Source organism: Eimeria acervulina, genomic scaffold, assembly GCF_000499425.1.
Source record: "Eimeria acervulina Houghton genomic scaffold, Eah_scaff43, whole genome shotgun sequence".
Classification (NCBI taxonomy): domain Eukaryota; phylum Apicomplexa; class Conoidasida; order Eucoccidiorida; family Eimeriidae; genus Eimeria; species Eimeria acervulina.
Window position 1 is genome coordinate 42,112 of NW_013549813.1, and position 19,530 is coordinate 61,641.

At 50.8% G+C, this 19,530-nt stretch overlaps 2 protein-coding genes across 2 annotated transcripts; both read left to right on the top strand.

Moving 5' to 3' along the window:
• Positions 1-1,678: 1,678 nt before the first annotated feature.
• Positions 1,679-7,400, top strand: EAH_00008910 (histone acetyltransferase, putative; the record flags this gene model as incomplete). Its single annotated transcript, XM_013395479.1, has 8 exons — positions 1,679-2,323; positions 2,571-3,314; positions 4,040-4,155; positions 4,574-4,844; positions 5,335-5,369; positions 5,757-5,970; positions 6,611-6,681; positions 7,283-7,400. The coding sequence occupies 8 exons, from the start codon at positions 1,679-1,681 to the stop codon at positions 7,398-7,400; spliced, it is 2,214 nt and encodes a 737-aa protein (XP_013250933.1).
• An 8,323-nt stretch (positions 7,401-15,723) lies between these two features.
• On the top strand, positions 15,724-17,816 carry EAH_00008920 (hypothetical protein; the record flags this gene model as incomplete). Its single annotated transcript, XM_013395480.1, has 5 exons — positions 15,724-15,854; positions 16,191-16,283; positions 17,047-17,352; positions 17,459-17,492; positions 17,775-17,816. The coding sequence occupies 5 exons, from the start codon at positions 15,724-15,726 to the stop codon at positions 17,814-17,816; spliced, it is 606 nt and encodes a 201-aa protein (XP_013250934.1).
• Between the last annotated feature and the right edge of the window lie 1,714 nt (positions 17,817-19,530).

Consider the following 19,530-nt stretch of genomic DNA (forward strand, 5'->3'; position numbering starts at 1 on the left):
AGCGCACTTCGGAGACGGAAATACAACTCCAGAGAAGCAAGGGAATTCTTCCCCGCTCCCTTATTGGGGCGCTAGTCATCTTTGGTGGATCGGCGAAGGCGGAGGTATTTCTCAGAAGATTGCTGTTGTTGAAGCACTTTCCGCTAAATGGGCTCTGGGCCGTTGCCCACTTTTCCGCCAACGGGCAGACCCTCATCAATATTTGCTGTGCAAGGGAAAAAAAAGGGGCTGAGAAGATTATGGGAGAGAACCTAAGGAGTCTTCTGCCCGTCTTCAAAGTACCTTCACTACTGGTCTGTTTCATGAAACAGGCCGCCACGCTGTGGGGTCTAGGTTCGTTTCTCTCACCTGCTCGGACGAACAATGCATTGCTGCCAAGCGTAATGGAAGTCCTCGGTTCCATTCGAATACCGTCGTAAGCAGCCAAATAGCCATGATACTTTAGAAAATAGCTCCTCAAAAGCAGCTGAAGCACCCCCTTTCCCCCCCTTCCACCATTTTCCTCACGCATCCTGGGAATAACGACCAAGGGCCTGGGGTTGCTGCGGAGAGGAACAGGCCGCCCATCTGCTGTGCCGCACGTCGTTGCAACTGATGCTGTAAGGCAGTCCCACCTGCAGGCATAACCAAACCCACTTTGTTGCGCGCACTAACACTGCACACATTTGTTAAACGCCTACTTTGTCGTACATAGATGGCCTGCACGTAAGTAGAGACACACGTACAAACTTCACACCGGCCATGCTACACACAGACGCCTCGTCGCATGCAGGACCGTGTGCAGCTGCCCATAGGACGCCTGGAGAGCGGCGGGAAGGTCAGTGGCCTCTGGGAGAAATCGTTCCTTACGTACTTTAACTCTACTGCAGGGTACGATTTCCCTCGGCCATGATGTAGGACTATTGTTGCCATAGGGTTTAGGGCTTTGCGGTTTTGGCGTTTGCAGCCCGGGGCAGCAGTTGTGAAGAAAAGCGTTGAGTGTACGCAGCAAATCTCATCACTTCCGCCATATAAAAAGTACTTAGCTTATTTGGGCTTTAATCAGTCTTTCTACCCTTCAGTATTCGCGTGCATGCAGCAAGCCCCTAGGCTCTGTTCGTTCCGCCACTGTCGGCAGCAGCGGCAGAAGGGGCCCCCTGGAGGGCCATTACAGATGCAACAGCAGCATACAGTCATAATAAGAAGTAAAAGCTCAATATAACCTAGCCATTGTAATGCAGCATTCGTCCCCCGCCGCAGCTGAAACGGCTCCGGCACAGAAGCACCAGCGACGGGGATATGCTCTTCTCCTGCTACTTCTGGGATCGTGGCAGGAGCTTTTCTTTCATTGGATTGCTCGCAGAAGCCTGCTCTCACAGCGAAGTTTCTTAGTTTGTCCTGCGTTTTCCTGCAGCATTAGCAGGCGCAACAACAGCAACAACGGCATCACTGCAAGCCCTGTCAGCCCTAGCGAGTGACGGCAGGAGCACGAGTCACACGGGCCTTAAAGAGGACAATAAACATACGCTCAGCCTGTCTGTAGCACATTTGGCAAGGCAGTGTCATTTGCACTAGCAGCAGCATCCGTACCAGCAGAAACAACGGCAGAGCCGCTGCGGCAGGGCCAGCCTCATAGGCCGCTTCTCGGATAAGCGAAGGAAGCCGACGGGAGTAGCAACAGGATCCGCATGTACAGCAAATGAAACGGCAGCTGAGCAACAGCAGCAACTGCAGCAAGAGCAGCAACTGCAGCAAAAGCAGCAGCAGCAGCAAAAGCAGCAACTGCAGCGACCGGAGCAGAAGCAGCAACAGCAGCAAAAGCAGCAGAAGCAACAAAGCCAGCAACAGCAACATGGATCTTCCGGATCCTGCTCACGGCGGAGGGATGCTTGCTCCGGGTAACGCTGAAACAGCAGCAACTGCTACGGCGAATCCTGCAACAGGTGCTGCTGAAGGGCACCAGATGTCGGACGGGTCAAGTTCGTCATCGATTCATGGCGGTAGTAGTATAAGCAGCAGCGTCGTATCTTCATATCGGTTTAGTAGCAGCGCTGCGAACAACAACAGCGCCAGCAGCGCTGGCTACAGTGGCAACAGCGGCAGCAGCGGCGGCGGCAGCTGCAGAAGCAGCTTCGTCTCTTCAGTGCGCAACAGCAGCAGCAACAGCAGCATTAGCGTCTCTTCTGTTCGCGGCACGACTATTCACCGTGCCAGTAGCAAGCATCAGCAGCAGCAACAACAGCAGCGGGGTCCGACTTCTGGGGGGAAGAAGGCACGGTGTCTGGGCACCAACCAGTGGGTTGCAGCACTTTTCAAGCCAACGGGGGAGCACAGACTGGCTAAGGTAAATTGCATGAAGTTGTGGTTCATTCCTGTTTGTGGTCGCACTGTTGCAGTTGCTTCTGTTGGTGATGATTCATTGGTGTGCCCAGCTGCCTGTGATGATCCCTCTGGTGCTGCTGCTCCAACAGAACTGCGGCTGCCGCTGCAGCCCCGGAAACTTGGTTCTCTTGCTGCCGCTGTTGCTTCTATATCTTATCTTGTGCCGCAGCAGGGCGTCCATGCGTGCATCTCTGTCGCTGCTGCTGCAGATTTTGTCAGTGAGGACCCACGGCGAGACGGGCTCGCACCTGCCAGATGAGGTGATGCAACCAGGGCTTGCCAGACAGTTGAGAAGCAGCAGCAGCGGTTGCATCAGCAGCATCAGCAGCATCAGTAAGAGCAGCACCAGCAAGAGTTCAGCCTCAAAGGCGGGGGGTTCTTCCACCTTCGATCCAGCAGGCAGCAGCACCAGCGAAACAGCAGCAGGAGCAGCGTGTCCTAGCGCTTATGAATATTACGTTCACTACCGCCTGACCAACCGACGACTAGACTGCTGGTTGCGGTTTTCTGACTTGCTTCCCGTAAATGCACGGGGGCAGGTCTTGCTGCCTACGGGTTTCGATCAGCACGGCACCTCACGGCAAGCAGGTGCTGCGACTGGAGCCGCAGCAACAGGAGCAGCCGATACAGCAGCACTAGAGGCAGTGCGCGACGAAGCGACAGCAGATGCTGATAGGACAGATGAGCACATGCCAAAGCGAATGAAGGTGTTTCACGAAAGCGTGGTTGCCTCTGATGCTGCTGCTGCGTCTGCTACTAGTGCTTCTGCCAGTCCACCTCAAGAGCCAGTGGATGCATCCCCAGCAGCAGTAACGCCACCAGCAGCAGAACACAAAGGGGAAGATGATTGCGCCGCGGCTGCCGCTGCATGGAAGCGACTTGAGCAGGAGCGGCATGCAGAAGCTGAGGAGCTGAAAGCGCTGCTCTTTGACCCTTCACTTGTCTTTTCAGACGTGCGTGCGTTCAAATTGCTGTACCAGCACAGTGAAAAGTGGCAAAGATGCTTTTGTCTCCGATCGTTTGCTTCTATCTCTTTGTCTCACTTTGTTCGCGTTTTTTTCTGGCTTTCTCGCGCGTCCTCTCTGCATGCTATCCATCTCCTTGCCGGATATGCGGATTTTGTGCCCAGCCGAATTCACATTGTGTATGCACATAGCCAAATTTGGAGCTTCAGTGCTGTCATCAAAAAGCTGTCGTGTTAGTGGACGACTTGAGGACTAAGTGTTTACTTTAGGGTCCGTCGTACGCACGCAAATGACCACAGGCCATTTGCTTGTCTCGGCCCCCTATGCTTGAATAATCACTGACGGAACTGACGCCGATGGAATCGGTGGAACCCACTGGCACGCACTTGTATAGTTGTGTACGCATTCAGTGTCTGCGTCGGTTTGAGGCGTGGGAGAAACAGGAATCTGCTCAATTTGAGCTTTTGTCTGTTGCTTGTTGCGTTCTCCTTCATCTTCGTCTCTCTGCCCTCCAGTCTGTACAAATAATCTTGGCGTCCTGCTTTCTGAGTGAAGTTTTTCTGAGTCGTAACTGCGAAGCCTCTTGTGAGTGCTGGTCAGATGCCTCCTCCTGTCCCGCGCTTTGCCTGCTTCTACTGATCCCCATCGCTGTCTCCGCTCCGTTTTGTTTGCATGCGTTTGTCTCTGTATGGTTTTGACGGCCCCCACTGCAGCACGACGACGAGGAGCACGAGGGCATGGACTCAGCGACGTTGGCGGCGCATGAAGAGGCGACACGCGTGAAGACGGTGAACAAGATATACTTTGGGGGTCAGGAGATTGACACATGGTACTTTTCGCCCTATCCGGCAGAGGCGCAAGCCACCGATCTTCACATTTGCGAATTTTGCCTCTCCTTCTTCCTCAAGGCGTCTGAGCTCCTCACGCACTCCCTGAGGTGCACCGTTAGGCACCCCCCAGGCAACGAAATCTACAGAGATGGACAGTCAGTCGCTTCCGAACACAGCCAGGCGCCTGCTGCTGCTGATGGCTGGTGCGGATGCGGGCATGCTGAGCGTTGCAATGTGCAAGATTTGTACAACTGGGCAGCTAAGCAAGAACCGGGGCCTCTTGTTCGGCTGCCTCTGCGGCTGTTATTTTTGGAGCAGCAGTTTGCCGCCCACACCTCTACAAGCGTGCCTGCTGCTGGTGTGAAGGATTTTCAATGATGCATTTTCGCTTATTTGCTTTCGCTGCTTCTGCTGCAGCTTGTCCATGTTTGAAGTCGACGGCAAGTCAGCGCGAGTGTACAGCGTAGGTGCCCTTTACCTCGAAGCCAGCAGCAACATACGTGGAGCTTGTACCAGCGGGACAGCTGCAGCAGTAAGGCAAGGAACAGCAAAAGCAGGAGCACGGGAAGTAGCATGTGACTGTGCGCATGTTGTACAGGAGAACTTGTGCTTTTTGGCGAAACTCTTCCTGGACCATAAGACGCTTCAGTTTGACGTCGAGCCCTTCCTGTTCTACGTCCTTACAGAGGTCTGCTACTGCTGCCGCTCCAGTTTGTCGCTTCGATGCTGCTCTTATGCGAACGCTGCTGCTTTAACAGCACTTTGGTGCCGCAGTTGCTGCGCCTTCTGTGGGCATTGATGTTGCCATTGAAGTTTCTACGGGCGTGGACGCCGCTTCTGCTGCTCCTGCTTAGACTGTGAACTTATTTGCTGCTGCGGGCTTCGGCGGTTGTTGCAACGGCCCCTGTTGTGCTAGTCCAGTTGCTTACCGCTATATGAAACGATCCCATGTAACTTTTCAGGTGGACGCGGGGGGAGCTCACCTCATTGGATACTTTTCAAAGGTAGTTATTTTTAGGCCCCTCGATGCTTCTGTTGATTCGTGAAATACTGAAAGTTTCGTGGTTTGGGGGGGTAAACTCACTGCTGGATTAATAGCTCAAGGCTGCATCAACAGCAGCAGTAGCCGCAGACGATACAGCAACTGCTTGGTTTGGTTAAGTGCTTGTTTGCTGCAGGAAAAGGTGTCTCTTCAAGGGTACAATCTCGCCTGGTGAGGCCGTTGCTGCTTCCAGTACTGCTGTTGCTCATGCATTCGCTGATTCTTATGGCTTCCTGGCTATTCGTGCTGGCAGCTCCCTTGCTGCTGTTGTTAGTGGAAACGTAGCCGCATCGTTACGGGGTGGAAGCAGTGTTTTGGAAGTGCGCATGCACTTCCAAACCACTGCAGCCAACTTGTCATCGCGGCAACACCCAAGAGCATCAACAATTGTAGTAGACGCAGCAGCAAAGCTAGTAGCAGTGCGCTTCCGAGCTGCCGCACTGAAGCCAAAATTAGCAACAGCAGCAATAAACGTCGCAAAAGAAACACTGAAATAAGCGAGCATAGTGACGGCAGCAACAGCAAGCGCGCGTCTCGTGTGCTGTTTTCTCCCTTCAGTATTTTGACACTCCCGCAGCACCAGCGCAAAGGCTACGGCCGTTTCTTGATATCTTTTAGCTATGTACTGTCATTGAAGGAAAATAAACGCGGGGGACCGGAAAGGCCCCTCTCCGACTTGGGGCGACTTAGTTACATTGGTTGGTGGAGTTGGCGGCTGCTGAACCTACTCTCAGAGCCACAATGGATGGCCAAGAAGCGCGTGTCCATACACGTAAGCATCCTGTTACTGCTGCTGCTTCTGTAGCCGGTGCAATTGTTGATGATGCAGCTGCTGGTGGCTTGAGTACTTATGATGCTGTGATTGCATCAGCTTCTGCTGGTTTTGTCGCTTGCCGGTGCAGCCAGCTTTTGCTTCATTTGCTGCAGCATCTGATATTGCTGCGTGCTCTGCTGCTTTCACTGCTGCCAGTGCTGCATCTATGCGCTGCCTTTTTTGCTTGCTTGTGCTACTAGTGGAGTGCATGCTGCGGCTTTTCGCGTCTGTTCGTGTGTGCTGCTGCTGAAACAGTAGGGCTTCTTGCCATTTCGGGCCTTCTCGCTGCATCCAAGTGTCCTTTGCTATATCTACCTCTGCTATTTTTATCTCGACATCGGCCGCTTCCCTCTTTCTCTTTCCAGCCGTACACCTGTACTTTGCCTGCATATGTGTTTCTCTGGTATTGCCTGTTTGCCTGTTGCGTGCCATCTCTCACTATACTTGCTTGTAGGAAATTGCATTTTGTCTCCTTGTCCCAAGTTTTAGGTCTTGTTCTTTTTGTTCTCGCTTTTAGTATATTCGTCTGGCCTCCTCAGTCTCGGTTATCGTATCCGGTGCGGCTCTGTGACTCCCTTTCTGTCTTGTGTTGCTATAGGAGTTGGTGCGAGCTACAGCCATCCGCCCTGAGGACATTCAGAGGACCCTCGAGGAAATTGGCGTGCTCAGGTGAACTTGTTAGCGGTGTGGTGTTGCTTCTGCTGTGCTGTGGCTGGCTCTCCTAAATCTCACTGTAGGTGCTGGTGGTGCTGCCGCGTTCACATTACTGCCTGTTGCAGCGATCGTCACGGCACTTGCTGCAACCGCTGCTGCTGCTGGGAAGCGAATGCAGGGGATGCTGCCGTCACAACCTTAATGGTTGATGCTGCTGCCATCGTGAAGCACCGAGAAGCCGTTGGGTGTTGTGGCAATTGTGCGTGCTCTTGCGCGTGTGGGCTCGCAGATGTGTCTTTGATTTAGCTCTCCTGAAAATAGTGCTATAGCTGCTAGTGCTACTGGTGTTGCAGGTATCTTCAGGGTCACCATGTCTTGCTGCTTCACCCTGACTTGGTTAAATGCCGCCTGCAGTGAGCGTTGCTTCGGCAGCATCCCTACAGATTGTCGACCCGATGCTGTACAGACGCACGATGAATTTGCTGGTGCTGCGCACTTTAAGTTACAACCGCTGTTACTGGTACTTAACGACGTGGATTCCTGTGTTTTACTTCCACACTAAGTGTTGCTGTGTCTGCTACTGTGTTGTATGCGTTGCTGCTGCTGTTGTTTCCAGAGAGGCAGGCTCGGGAGGGGTGCCTGTACACCCGGAAAAGCTTCACTTTTCTCCTTACCACCAAGGACCTCCTCAGCCTAACGAGATGATGCCTCCCGCCGTAGCAGAAGAGGACTAGATTAGCAGAAAGGCTGCCGATCCTGTTGCGGCTTCTGGATTTGCACCATGACGATAGGCGACTGCTGGCTCGCTCGCAATAGTAGCTTTAGCCTTCCGTTATTGGTAATGCAGTTCCACGGTGCCTTGGGTTTACTAGTGGCACTTATGATTTCCCCTGTACTTATTACTTCGCTTCTTGACTACCAATTTAAGGAGGAACAGAACTAGTGGCGCCAGAAAGGGATGAAGCAACCTGTTCTGTCAATTTGCTCCTGCGTGTGGTTACATCCCAGTTCGATCAGAAGGAAGCCGAACGAGTTTACACGTATTTGCCTGAATGGCTGTTTGCGTTGCTCTAATATAGTCTGCTCCACCTGTCCTGATGCTCCTAATCGCAACCTTTGCTAACGCGCTAGGCTATACGGACACGTGAGTATTACTGACAGGCAGGAATCCAACGCGCATCCCCGACGCTGGCGTGACAAAGCTTGGCCAAAGAGGCAGGTCCAGTCAGTGGCGCCATTGCAGCTGCTGCAGCAGAATCTCCAGCAGTGTTGGTCGCCAACAGCGTTAGTCAGGGCGGCAAGGATGGAGGAACAGCAGCGAGCGGGCTTTTGACCGCTAGAAACCATTTTTTCCTATTTGGAAGAGCTGAAAAGAGAAGCATAAGGCTTTAGTCAAATTTTCTGGCTGTCCTCCAAGCTGGAAGAGAGCGCGTGACCATCAAGCCATTGCAGCCCCTACCGCCTGCAGCTCCACCAGCCGATAATAGTTCATCGTCTCGGTGAGGTCAACCCTTTCACTACTTATTTTCCTCTTCGCAGTCCAGACGGTTGCCGCTTGCTCATCTCTTGGGGACAGCCCTGCCATAAATTGACAAATAATCTTCGTGGCCCCTTGTATTGTACTGCCGCTGGACTGGCTCTCCTCGATGTAGCACTCTGCAGACAGTTTCCCTTGCTTTAGAATTTTCAGTTTTTGACTTAGCTTGCTCTTATGTAGACGTTGGGGTAAGCCTTCACTGCAGCGCATATCGGACAGCTTTCATAGTTCGGATGTGCGTCGTAGAAGTTACAACTTCGCTTAGGTGTAATCGCCATTGTCGTGTCTATTTGTCTATTAAGTACGATGCCCGTAGCAACTGTAGCTCTTCGCGTGCACTTAGAAGACGAAACAACAACTCCAGAACAGCAATAAACTCCTGCACTATCCCATCATCTAAGCACCGCTCATACTTGAGCGGTTGGCAAGGGCTGATGCATCCTGCATGAATGCTTAACACATTCTCCGCTGGGTGGGATGCGGATACTGCGCTGGTTTTCATGAGGTGATGTGCCCATAAGATGGCATAGTCTGACCAGTCTCCAGCGTTAGAAGTGAGGAATGACTAAATCTTCGACGGAGCTTTTTGGGAGAACACTAAATGTTTCCGTCTTCTTGGAAAACGGCCCCATCACGCCTGACCCTTGGTATAAACAGTCCTCCCCACTGTGGGATTTGTGGGCTTCAGCGCTTGCCGCTATCCCTCCTGAGGTTACGGTGCTACCAAGTGTAACGATAGTCATTGAGCATAGCGGGGGATCCTACCTAGCGGCTATAGCCGCCGGGTTATACCCGCTAGGCAATGTCAAACCACCTGAAGGATTCAAAAAAATGCATGTGGCCTCCCCTACAGTATCCAAGGGCCTTGGAGACTGAAGCAAGAATTTACATGACTGATGCGAAGGATAAATAGACTGTCATGAGTTGCAGCACACTTCCTTGCAACACCAGCGGCAGCCCATGCTGGAAGGTAACCCCACAAGCAAGCATATCAAGGCCTCCGCTTGATGGACAGGCACTGAAAACAGTGGCTAAGCAATTAATTGGCCCTCGACAGTCAATCTACGCACATGTAGAGACAACAGATTCACCAACTCTAGGCAGAGCATGCTACAGCTTACAAGCGTACCACTCACCTCACGCCGCACAAAGCTAACAGACAGGCCACAAGCCCATAAACATGGCGTAGCCCTTGCTTATGGAGCCGCCGGTTTTACATACAGTTTCTTGCACGAAAAAAGGAAGCCTCACAGCCGCTCTTCAAGGTTTCGTTCCGCGGACAAATCTGGCTTGCAGTAGGGCGACCCACATGAACCAACCTTGGATGGCGAAGTAATCTCAATGCTCACGTACAGGCACCCTCGAGTCAGTGCCGGTACACGTTAAAAGGCTACTTTGACGGCACTTGCTTAGTGGAACGTATTGGTGCAAATTCGCGCGCATATGTGGCACACAGCTTGTACGTTCCCCTTCTCTAACTGGAACGACAACGCTTCCACTTCCCACATGCAACCCTTAATAAGCTCGTTGTTTAATCTGTTGCAGCCCTTCCAATGAGCTTAGCATATACATGGGGTGCGCAGCTTGTGTGTTTTATTTTACTAGGTAGCATTAAGTGAAGGAAAGGCCAAGCTTGTGAAGGAGGATTCGCCTCCTATGCGCGACGGTTCACCTCGCAGAGCGCTGCCAATGCGTCCTCCGTAGCATTTCAAGGAGCACCGTCACTAAACGGTAATGACATACCTTACCCCGTACTGTTTTGTCCGTTCGATCCTGTTCTGGTTGTTTTCGTTTTCCTTTGGAAGCATCTTTCACTGCATTCATATCATCAGCGCCAAAGCAAGCGCGTCGCTTGGCTTACACATGTTGATGTTTTTCACTGAGTGTCCGCGCCACGCTTTTTTCTTTACATGCGCCACAGTGACTTGGGCAAGGCGTTGCCTCATTCCCTTTATAAGGGGACACTTTTCTTGTATAGAAAGCGACACTGCGCCAATACGCTTCTTCACCCGCTACGTCCTCCGCCTGCAGATTATCTCCGAGCACATCAAAAATGTGAAAGCTCGTTTTATGACAAAGAAAACGCCTACGTTAACGGGTTCCTGATGTGCAGGTGAACCACAGAAAAGTTCACCTCTTATACGACATGGGAATCCTTCCCAGACGCATAAGACGGAGTGCTTGGTGAGAGTTAACTGTTCCTCTCAGCATTTTGTCAGATACTGCGTAGTGCTGTTGCTCCATTCAGCTCGCTGCTCAGCACCGAAAGAAGCGGAACAATCGGGTGCCATCTGATAATGCATAAAACTGCCCAGGGGTGTTTGAACCAGAAAGGGTGCGTTTTCTTATTGGCGTTGGTACCATTTAGCGGAGGGCAGCTTCATTCTGTAGCATTTCTATCTTGCGTCTCTGTTTTGCAGCAATGAGACCAAGCGAACAGTGACTCTTTGGCGCGACTTTAAAGAGACCGCTTTTCCGTACGCATGCCGACTACAGGCAGTAGCCGGAATTCACTACTCAGTTTGAGTCTCTACTTCGGTTTGTATTCTATCCCGTAATCTGGTGTTGAAGGACAGTGCAAAAAGAGGCAGTGGAAGCTACTGACTATCGTATAGAGTGAATATGCAGGGACTAGCACATTCTCGTCGATGAAAGCACCTGCTTTGATTTAGTTCTGAACCAAGCTTTTGGGCTGCCGGCGTCGGCCGTCAAATGTAGAACGCAGTACATGAATGCATCCGCTGGTATCAGCTGGTCATACCAGGTTTTCGTCGTGAAGAGTAGGAAATGAAGCTTGAAAAATGTGCACCTCACAGCCCCTTGGACTTAACGGGTTTCCCAGACGACGTTTTCTCACTCTAAGAGTTCTGTCGGATTGCTGCGTAGATTCCATCTTTGTTCGAACTTCTTTATGGCTGCCAATGCAGAGTTGGAGTTCAAGCACTACATGGTATTGACTAACAGCCAAAAATGAGACCGAATGCGAGCTATTTACTAGTCATATTAATTCCGGAGGTCAACCAGCACTCTCGTACAAGCCCTACCCCACAAAAAGTACACGAAATGGTTTCATTTAGCATGTGCGTAACGCTCCACTTTGCAGAGGGCTTCATCGCGTTGCACATGCATGCCAGTGGATTTTTTCGAGTATACTAATCTGCTATTTTAGGGCGTTTCTTAAAGGCATGCATAGACCATTCCAAGGTGTTTTGGGACACACCAAAACACCTCAATCCATTAATCTTGTCAATGCACGTTTACTGTACCAAAAATGTTTGCGTCCACCGGATTGTTCGCCACCTACGGTCATGAATATGAGATAAACAAAGCCCAAGGCTGGCTGCAACAGGGTCTTTACTTCACGCACCATCAGGCAGGAAAAGACAACCCTGGCAGAGTGACGTGTCAACAAGCTTTACACCTGCGTACACCTTACTCCCTTATAAAGGCAAGGCAAAGCCACATGCTGACTTTTTCCTACGCAAAACAAGCCTCACACCTAAGTTCGTTCCATCGTACGAATGCAATCATTAGCTCCACGACCAAGCCTCAACAAATGGGGAAGCGTGTGCGCCTATCCACAGAGATGCATGCGACAAAGATCAGGTAGGGCGTGAGGGCCTGACGGGATGAGTGAACTATGCCGCATTGCACTACCCAAGTGGCTTTTGGGCGAACGGGCATCACTGTCGGTGTACCTTCTCGCGGTGAACTGGGGAAGCGGTAGGAAGCATATTCAGATTGTCTAATATGTGAACACCCAAAAGAACATCTGCAACTTGTACTAGCGGCTGGCAACTATGCGCAAATGATCAAACCCAGCTTGTGATCTTGCCTCCGTTTAAGTTTTGTTGGAGAAAATTTAATCGGAAAATTTCAGTTTGTGCCTCTAATACGCTCCCAGCATCATATTGGGTTCGGGCTGTGTGATGTCTCATGGGAGTCAGTATAAAGTTTCGCTGCAGGCTGCGGGGTTCCCATTCCTAGACGGATTAATACCCTACCCTCTTTGTATCATTAATGACCACAATGCTGTAGGACCAGCTCATTATACAGCCAGTTAGGCCATGATTTTCTGCTCATATATATTGCCTGCCGTCCACCTCCCTCGTACACGGTTGTCCAGGAGGTAGGTAGCTGTCCCGCAAACGCTTGAGTTTCAGGCTAGCAATGGAGGTCTCTGGAGGTGGTTAGATAGCAACCAGCATAGTTGTGGCAATGCACTCGAAAGCCAGAATATTACTGTACAACACACCAATTTGACCGTACACAGGGAGCCGCACTGAGGCACCGAGACCAGGGTGCGAAGCATCTGTTTCATTCGTAATTCAGAAATGCGCTCGCCTGATTATGCAACTAAAACGGGCTTTATGACTTTGCTGAAATTTTGCTGAAATTAACTGCTACCAGGGATGCCATATATCCCTGCCAACGGAAGGCCTATAATATATATATATATATATATATATATATATATATGCTTGCCTACGACAACGTAAGGTAATATTGGGAGAAATCACCGGTTTGTGTCAGGAAGGTTCTGTTGCCGTCTGTGCGTGCTAGTGCTGGACAACAGAAACACTTTATTAAAGTCAGATTTGAAGCTGTTTTGTCGTCCAGAACGTTAGTTTTGGCCCAAGGTTCAGTCTTGCAAATGTGCACCAATCCAGGTTCGCAATAAAAGCGGGATCGTGAGCAGCTTTGCGTTTGCGCTCCCCCCCCCAAAGAGATCAAATTCACATCAGGAACCTGTGACCAGGGAGTGCGTTTAGGGACGATACGCACGGGCATGAGTTCGTACAAGATCTTGCGGGGGAGCAATAGCTGTATCAGCAGTAGATGTTCCACTTGGAAAGGCAAACTTCTCTTTGCAGATGCTATCTAGCAGCAAGTGCGGCTTCTGAGTCCAACTGCCACGAAAAATTGGGTACATTATGGCTGGTAGTCCTATTGGCATCCATCACGCCCTCGAGTGCAAGAATACCCGTGAGCTCCCACCGGTTCTATGGCTCGAAAAGTCTGTAAGTTCGTGTACGGAGGATACTGCATTTTTTATAGTGCCCAGCCACCTATGTTGGTGGCCAAATAACCCGACGTTACCACTCGCATGTAATATTTCTCTGGACGGCGAAGGAAAAAGAAACCGCATCATATATTGGGACTGCGTACTGTAAATGATATAGTTTGCGGGTGGAACTTTGAGATTGGATTTCGATGTGGATCTTGTAGAGAGTGCGCAACGAGAACAAATAGTGGCAGGGATTAGTCCGCGGCAACGGTCTGCGGGCTAATTTCTGCAGATACAACTGTGAGAGATGCTGAGGAATGCCATAAATCTACTACGGTTTCCCTCTGCCCCAGCCTGCGGCATATTCCTGAAGTAGGGTGGATGCACCAATATCTGCGCCACGTTTGCAATGCAGGCGAGCCAGTTGGATGCAGTGAATTAGAAGTTGGTCCAAACTATTGTGACGTTTGTCCTCCGTGTGAGTTCTCCTGATGCGCCGGCCTGAGCCAGAGTCTACCTGTAGCTTGGCAACCCTGGTTAGCTCCCTTCACAATAGCGAACTGGCTGCATGCTACGCAATAGAGGAAGATTGATACAGTCAAATAGAGAATTCGTCGGTTCATCCTTTCGCCGCTTTCGACAAAATCAGCAAACGCACCAAGATCTTTTACTTTGACTAGCTTGTCCTTACGACGATGTGGCACGCGCAGTAGCTTATGCAAACAAGTACATTTTTGTGTTCACTTCTGCGAACTGACTCATGCGGCCAAGAGGCAACCCCACTTTCCAACCCTCATTTTTTGCTTGCATTGACGCCCTTGAGAAGTGTGCGTAAGGGACAGCGAGGCACTACAAAATCTAAACCAGCGCAGGCGCATGTTACTTGTGTATCTCCGTCCAATACAACGGTTGTAAGGGAGTGATCACTCATTCACACAGTTTGAAGTTACTGCAAGCCATGAATGACCCGCTCTTAGTCTACCACAGCTCAAAACTTTTCGTAGATTCTCACAAAAGTGTAGATTTTGCTCTGTGGAAAGCTTATTGGAACCTCAGTTAATGCAGTGAGCCTCTCCTCCAGTTATGACTTCACTGAGTTGTTCGAAAAAGGAGAAAGGAGAGTCCTTCCCTTTCTAGGCATTGCGGCAGAGTCGCTCAAAGGTCAAACTGTATATTTGGAACCTGCTTCCCACCTGATGTATTCATTGAGGGCAATTGGTGGAGTCCTTTACTGAAGCTTGCGCATAACTTGTCAGTGGCAGAAGGTTTTGAGAAAGTGGCACATCTCTGTCACCAGGGGTGACAGGGGTGTACAACGTGTGTAAAAGCTTCTTGGTTGTGACCTAGAAGCTTTTACACACGTTGTAGATATCCTTGAGATGCCTTCAAAAGCATTCGCGGTTGGCAAGCAACCAAAGGGTGCCTTGCAAGCGGAGAGTAGTTCAAAAAGGATCACCAAACACACACAAGATGAGCTCACTATTGGGCGGCTATCGGCCAGGTCGGTGCGACAACTATCTAATTGAATTTTTGCCAACAGCCTGATTGTAGGTGACCCGCTAGCGCTCTTTTTGTTCGGAAAATTTCACGTCTTTTCCTTGCATCTGACTGGAGGTAGTCTGAGGGGTGCCCGATATTCAGAAAGCAATGAATGATGTGTGCATGGAGGCATAACGCGTTTAACACCCAACGTACGAATTGTAATTCTTCCTATCCCCTGTAATCTCCCAACTATGGGCCTCAGGTTTCGCGTCAAGCGTGTATGTAATATGCACTGCGTCGCTTCCTAGTAACGACCGGAAATCCATCGTGGAAAGAGGAATGCGCATACCCCCTTGTCTATATGCATGCCGCATGGAAATCGTCAGGGTAGGTTGGTCCAGGGACAAGCACTTCCCTCGACTTTCTAACGTTTTGCGTGTCGAGCGGCGCGGAGGGAACGGGCGCTGTTCACATTGGTCCCAAGGGTTCGTGGACAAGCGACGAAAACGAAGACGTCTCGTTGTGTCACTTGCGTAGGGTGCGGCTGAACGTGCAATCGTGTATGTTTTCGAAAAGCGTTATTAATGTATGTGGCAGATGGAGGCCGCCAGAGGCGTTGTGTCTTTGTCTCATGCTCATAGAAGAGGAGGCGCACAGCGTTAGAGAAGGATTCGGATGCTGTGGAGTTGGACGGGCAGTGCGCCTTGGCAAGCTGCAACACGAAAACACGTCGTTGACCTGTGACTGGCGGTGAGCGTTTGATTTGTTGGGCGCCCACAGTTTTAAACGGGTGCCACTGTCAACTTCACCGTGTGCTTGCTGAGGGACACTGCGGTGTGGCAAACTGCATGAGTAGCGTGAACGTGGTTGCGGCATCCAGCCGCTACATACCGATCCCATCGTGCATGGATGCTATGGAAGGAATAGCAGGCGGTGGATAGTTTTGCTGGGAGTGGCTGGTTCGTATGCGAACTTGTGGAGGGGCGGTTGGCGGTCCTTCGGGGAGGTAGATCTAACTGAATCCCGGCAGATGAATGCTCACCGTTTCGTGTCGCGATTGGAGAAGGATACAGTCTCCGTTGGGGGTTTGGCTTGTGACCTGCATACGGGCTTGCTGCCTGCTGCTCTCCTTGGAGCAGCTGGTATTCTCATGTGGAATAGGTGCAATATATTTGATCGTATAAACTGAGTGGAACGCAGGCTTTGAGAGAGGCAGCTGCTTACCGTGCAGCTTCATCTGCAAGCACCATGCTCTCGGGCGAAGGGTAGAAAAGCTCTGTGAAGGTGAATTACTGGCTTTCGAGAATTAGGGCCGGTGGTTGGCTGGTATCTAGCTGCGTGGAGCATCGGGCAAGCGGCGGATCCGCAGGCAGCACATGTGGATGGCTAACGCTTTTGGACCAACGACAATTGAGACGACGTCGTTGAGCTATCACGAAGAGCAAGCAACAGATACCTTCAGCGTAAGCCGTTTTAAACGGTTGCTTGTATTGACAGTCTTATTTGCTTGCAGAGGCCGATACAGGGCGCGAAACGCACACGCTGTATTGACACGTTGTTATTGGCGATTTCCTGCGAAATGTTGGAAAGGTAGGCCGACCGGCGCAGGGCTGCCTGCTAATTTTTTGTTGAAGTCGGGCAAACGTTGACGCAAGCGAAGTCCGCGCAGCTAAAGGGCCAGCATGCCTGCTGCGGCAACAGAGAAAAACGACGGCCGTCGCCGTGTTACCTTGGTTACCCTCTTTAGGGCGACAGGTCTTCTATGTTGAACAGGTTGATTTGATACGATGAGCTGGGTTAACCGCAGCCGCAAACATCAACAGAGGCAGTTGTGTACGCAGTAGCTTGACCTGGAACAGTGATGTCTCGGATGAGTGTTAGAAAGGCTTGATGGTGGTGCACGCTGGGCGCTCAACGCGTCGGGCTGGTGTCAGGTATCTATCTGGCTTGTGCTGCAAAATGCAGGCGGTGGACCTCAAGGCTGCACTTGTTGATGGCCATCGATTGTGGAGTAGTGCCAAACGATGATTCAGTGTCGAGCTGTCGGACAGTAAGCAACTCTTCCTTTCCGTGTTAGTCGTTCCAGGAAAACCGCCGTTGTGGCTGTCCGCACTGCTTGGACGGAGTGAAGAATGCGCCAAAGCGAAACGTCTTGTGAGACTTCGTTTGTATTTGAGAATACGCACCGCTCGGTACTGCTGCTGATCTGAAGAGGCGGTTGCATGCCGGGGAGGAGCGATGAATTCTTCGCCAACGGGATAGAAGGATCAACCGATTTGTGAAGGATTGCGTGTTGATACTGCGTTGGGGAGGCAGAGCAAACATTCATTCGAGCGTCATGACTTTGGCTCAGTGGGGCGCCTGTTGTGTTGCAGCAAAAGGACACAGAATGCTTCCCAGCTGTGCTTCGCGGCCTGCATGCTGCCTTCCCATGGAACCTACCGGGAGCGTACTATCCATTGGGAGCAGGCCGTTTGGGTACTGCGAGGTGTGGGAATTGGAGCCGTGTAGGGAGGCATATGCCTAAGTTGTGGCTGAATGCGGAACTCCGTCTACTGAGGAAGAACATAATCGAAGTGTGTAGCAGTAGCACTACTCTGAAGGCCTTGCTGTTTTGTCTCAAGCCTAGCGACTTGGAAATGCACGACTGTGAAGGTGGGTGGGTTCAGACGCTGACCAGGTGGCTCGTCGGTGCGTTTGGACAAACAGCAAAAACGACGACGCCTCGTTGATCTGCCACGGACGGCATGCGTTTGATGCGTTAGGCACGCGCAGATCGAACCAGCTGCCACTGTCGACGTTAAGGCTAACTAGTGAGAAATGCTGGAATGTGGCAAAGCTACGCATCTATTGAGCGACAGATTTCTGTTGTGCGCGTCCCTCTGCCGCATTCCATTGCTATCCTGGAGGGAAGCTACGAAAAACTGGCAGGGGATTGGCTTTTCCTTACCTCTGGTCGACTGGTTGGGGCTGGCCCGTTGTTGAAGATGTGCATGTATGTCTAAGATGCATGGCGTTACGCAGTAGCAGAATAAGCAGCAAGCTGCGTCGTGGCAAGTTGGAGGTGTGCTAGGAAAATAGTGTCTGCATGCTGCCTTGTTTTTTCGTGTGTACAGGCGGTAAGCTTTGCACTGAGTAGGCATTCCCCCATTGTAACTGGGATTCCATGCTTAGGACAGACCAGTATGCGATGTGGAAAAGTCCTCAATAAGAAAGACTTTTAGAAAGCACAAGATGCAGCATGTGCTTGCAGATATGAATGCATATGGAAAGAGGGCAACAAGACAGTGGTCGGAGTTGCTGTTTCGGCATCAGATGGCGCAAATGTAACACAGAATCCACTACGCAGGTTGTTGAAGGTGGCAGGTTTAGTTTGAACTTTTCCAGCTGCGCTCCTACTTTAAGAATGAATGTCTGCGTAGTCGGCTACTGGTACCTGCATTTACGCACTGAAGGAACTTTGTGTTTCGATTTGGCTTAGAGAGTGTGTTTTTGCACTGCGAAACTGTCTTTTCGTTCTCCTGGTCACTGGTGAGGTTCTAGGGCACTGTAACAATAGATATTCTATTTTTTCATTCACTTTCACGTGAAAGTGCGCGTTGCAACTGCGGCGACGTGGGCGGAAAGATGTAGGAAATTAAGGGACCTTCCCTGGAACTCAAGAGCTGTCACTTGTCATGTTCAGAACATGAGCAAGCGTTCGTGCACTTGTTGGTCGTTGTATTGAACGCTCTTTATGCTGTGGGATGTTCACTACAAGTTCAGCCGCCTTCCTCTGCAGCTTGCACTGTTCACCGCTAGACAACTGCCAGCTGGTGACGATACATAATCCATGTTCGTTCTGCGTCGGAATTTTGTATCGTTTGTTACTTGCGGTGGGATGTGCGTGTTCTGCAATATAAGAACTTCAGTAGGAGTCTACGGGGTCGTCCGAGTGTTCGTTAGCGCGGCTGTACCTTCATGGAGGAAGGTCCCTGCCTTTATCCCCGAATATTTTCAGTTCCTCAAGAGAGAAATTTGCTGCACACCATTTTCAAACGCTACCCGTAAGTGTCGCGCTTTCTGCAGATCCACCATCCACCATCCGTGGCTAGCCGGTGGGGCACTCACCGGTCAGGCAATTTCTAATTTGTAGACGGCGGGTCACTAAGAGCAACGTTTCTCGCTGGGCTAATCGGTACGACGCCTGGGCGCTTAGCTAGGGAGAGGCCAACAACACTTTTTTGTCCTACAGCCTGGAAGCGAGCAAGATTGTCCATTCGCTGATAAAGATGAGCTAATTAGAGAGGAAATAAGACTATTTTTCTTGGGAGGATGAAGGCCGTATGCCGCTAATATCTACTGAACCTGAAGAAATAACGGTGGGTCCCCACATGCACGTATTCACTGGCACCTATAGCATCGGGTACAGCATACACCCTTCTTTGCAATGACACAACAAATGCGTCCCCAAAAGAGGAATCACTATGTTGGATGCTTGGAGTTTAGAGTGGAAGAGCGGTTCCCAGCAGACAATGAGTTGCGCCTTCCATACAGATTGGGACGAAAGGGAATACTATTCCAACGGTAATATGCAGTCATTGAACGGCGAACTAGAGGTCGACCACTCACTGAATTGGGCAGGAACAACGTAAAAATTTCGATGTACGACCGTCCTATGTAAAACTGAATTGGGACCACTCTTCCCTTGTGCAATAAACCCTGAACCGTTCATGGGTTATGGGGTCTCAAGCGTTAAAACCTGCACATCAGACTCTGTCGACAGTAGTCAGCAATTGACTACTGTGCTCGCTACCAATCGAAGACAAGCTATTAAATTGCAGCGTCTGTGCTTGCT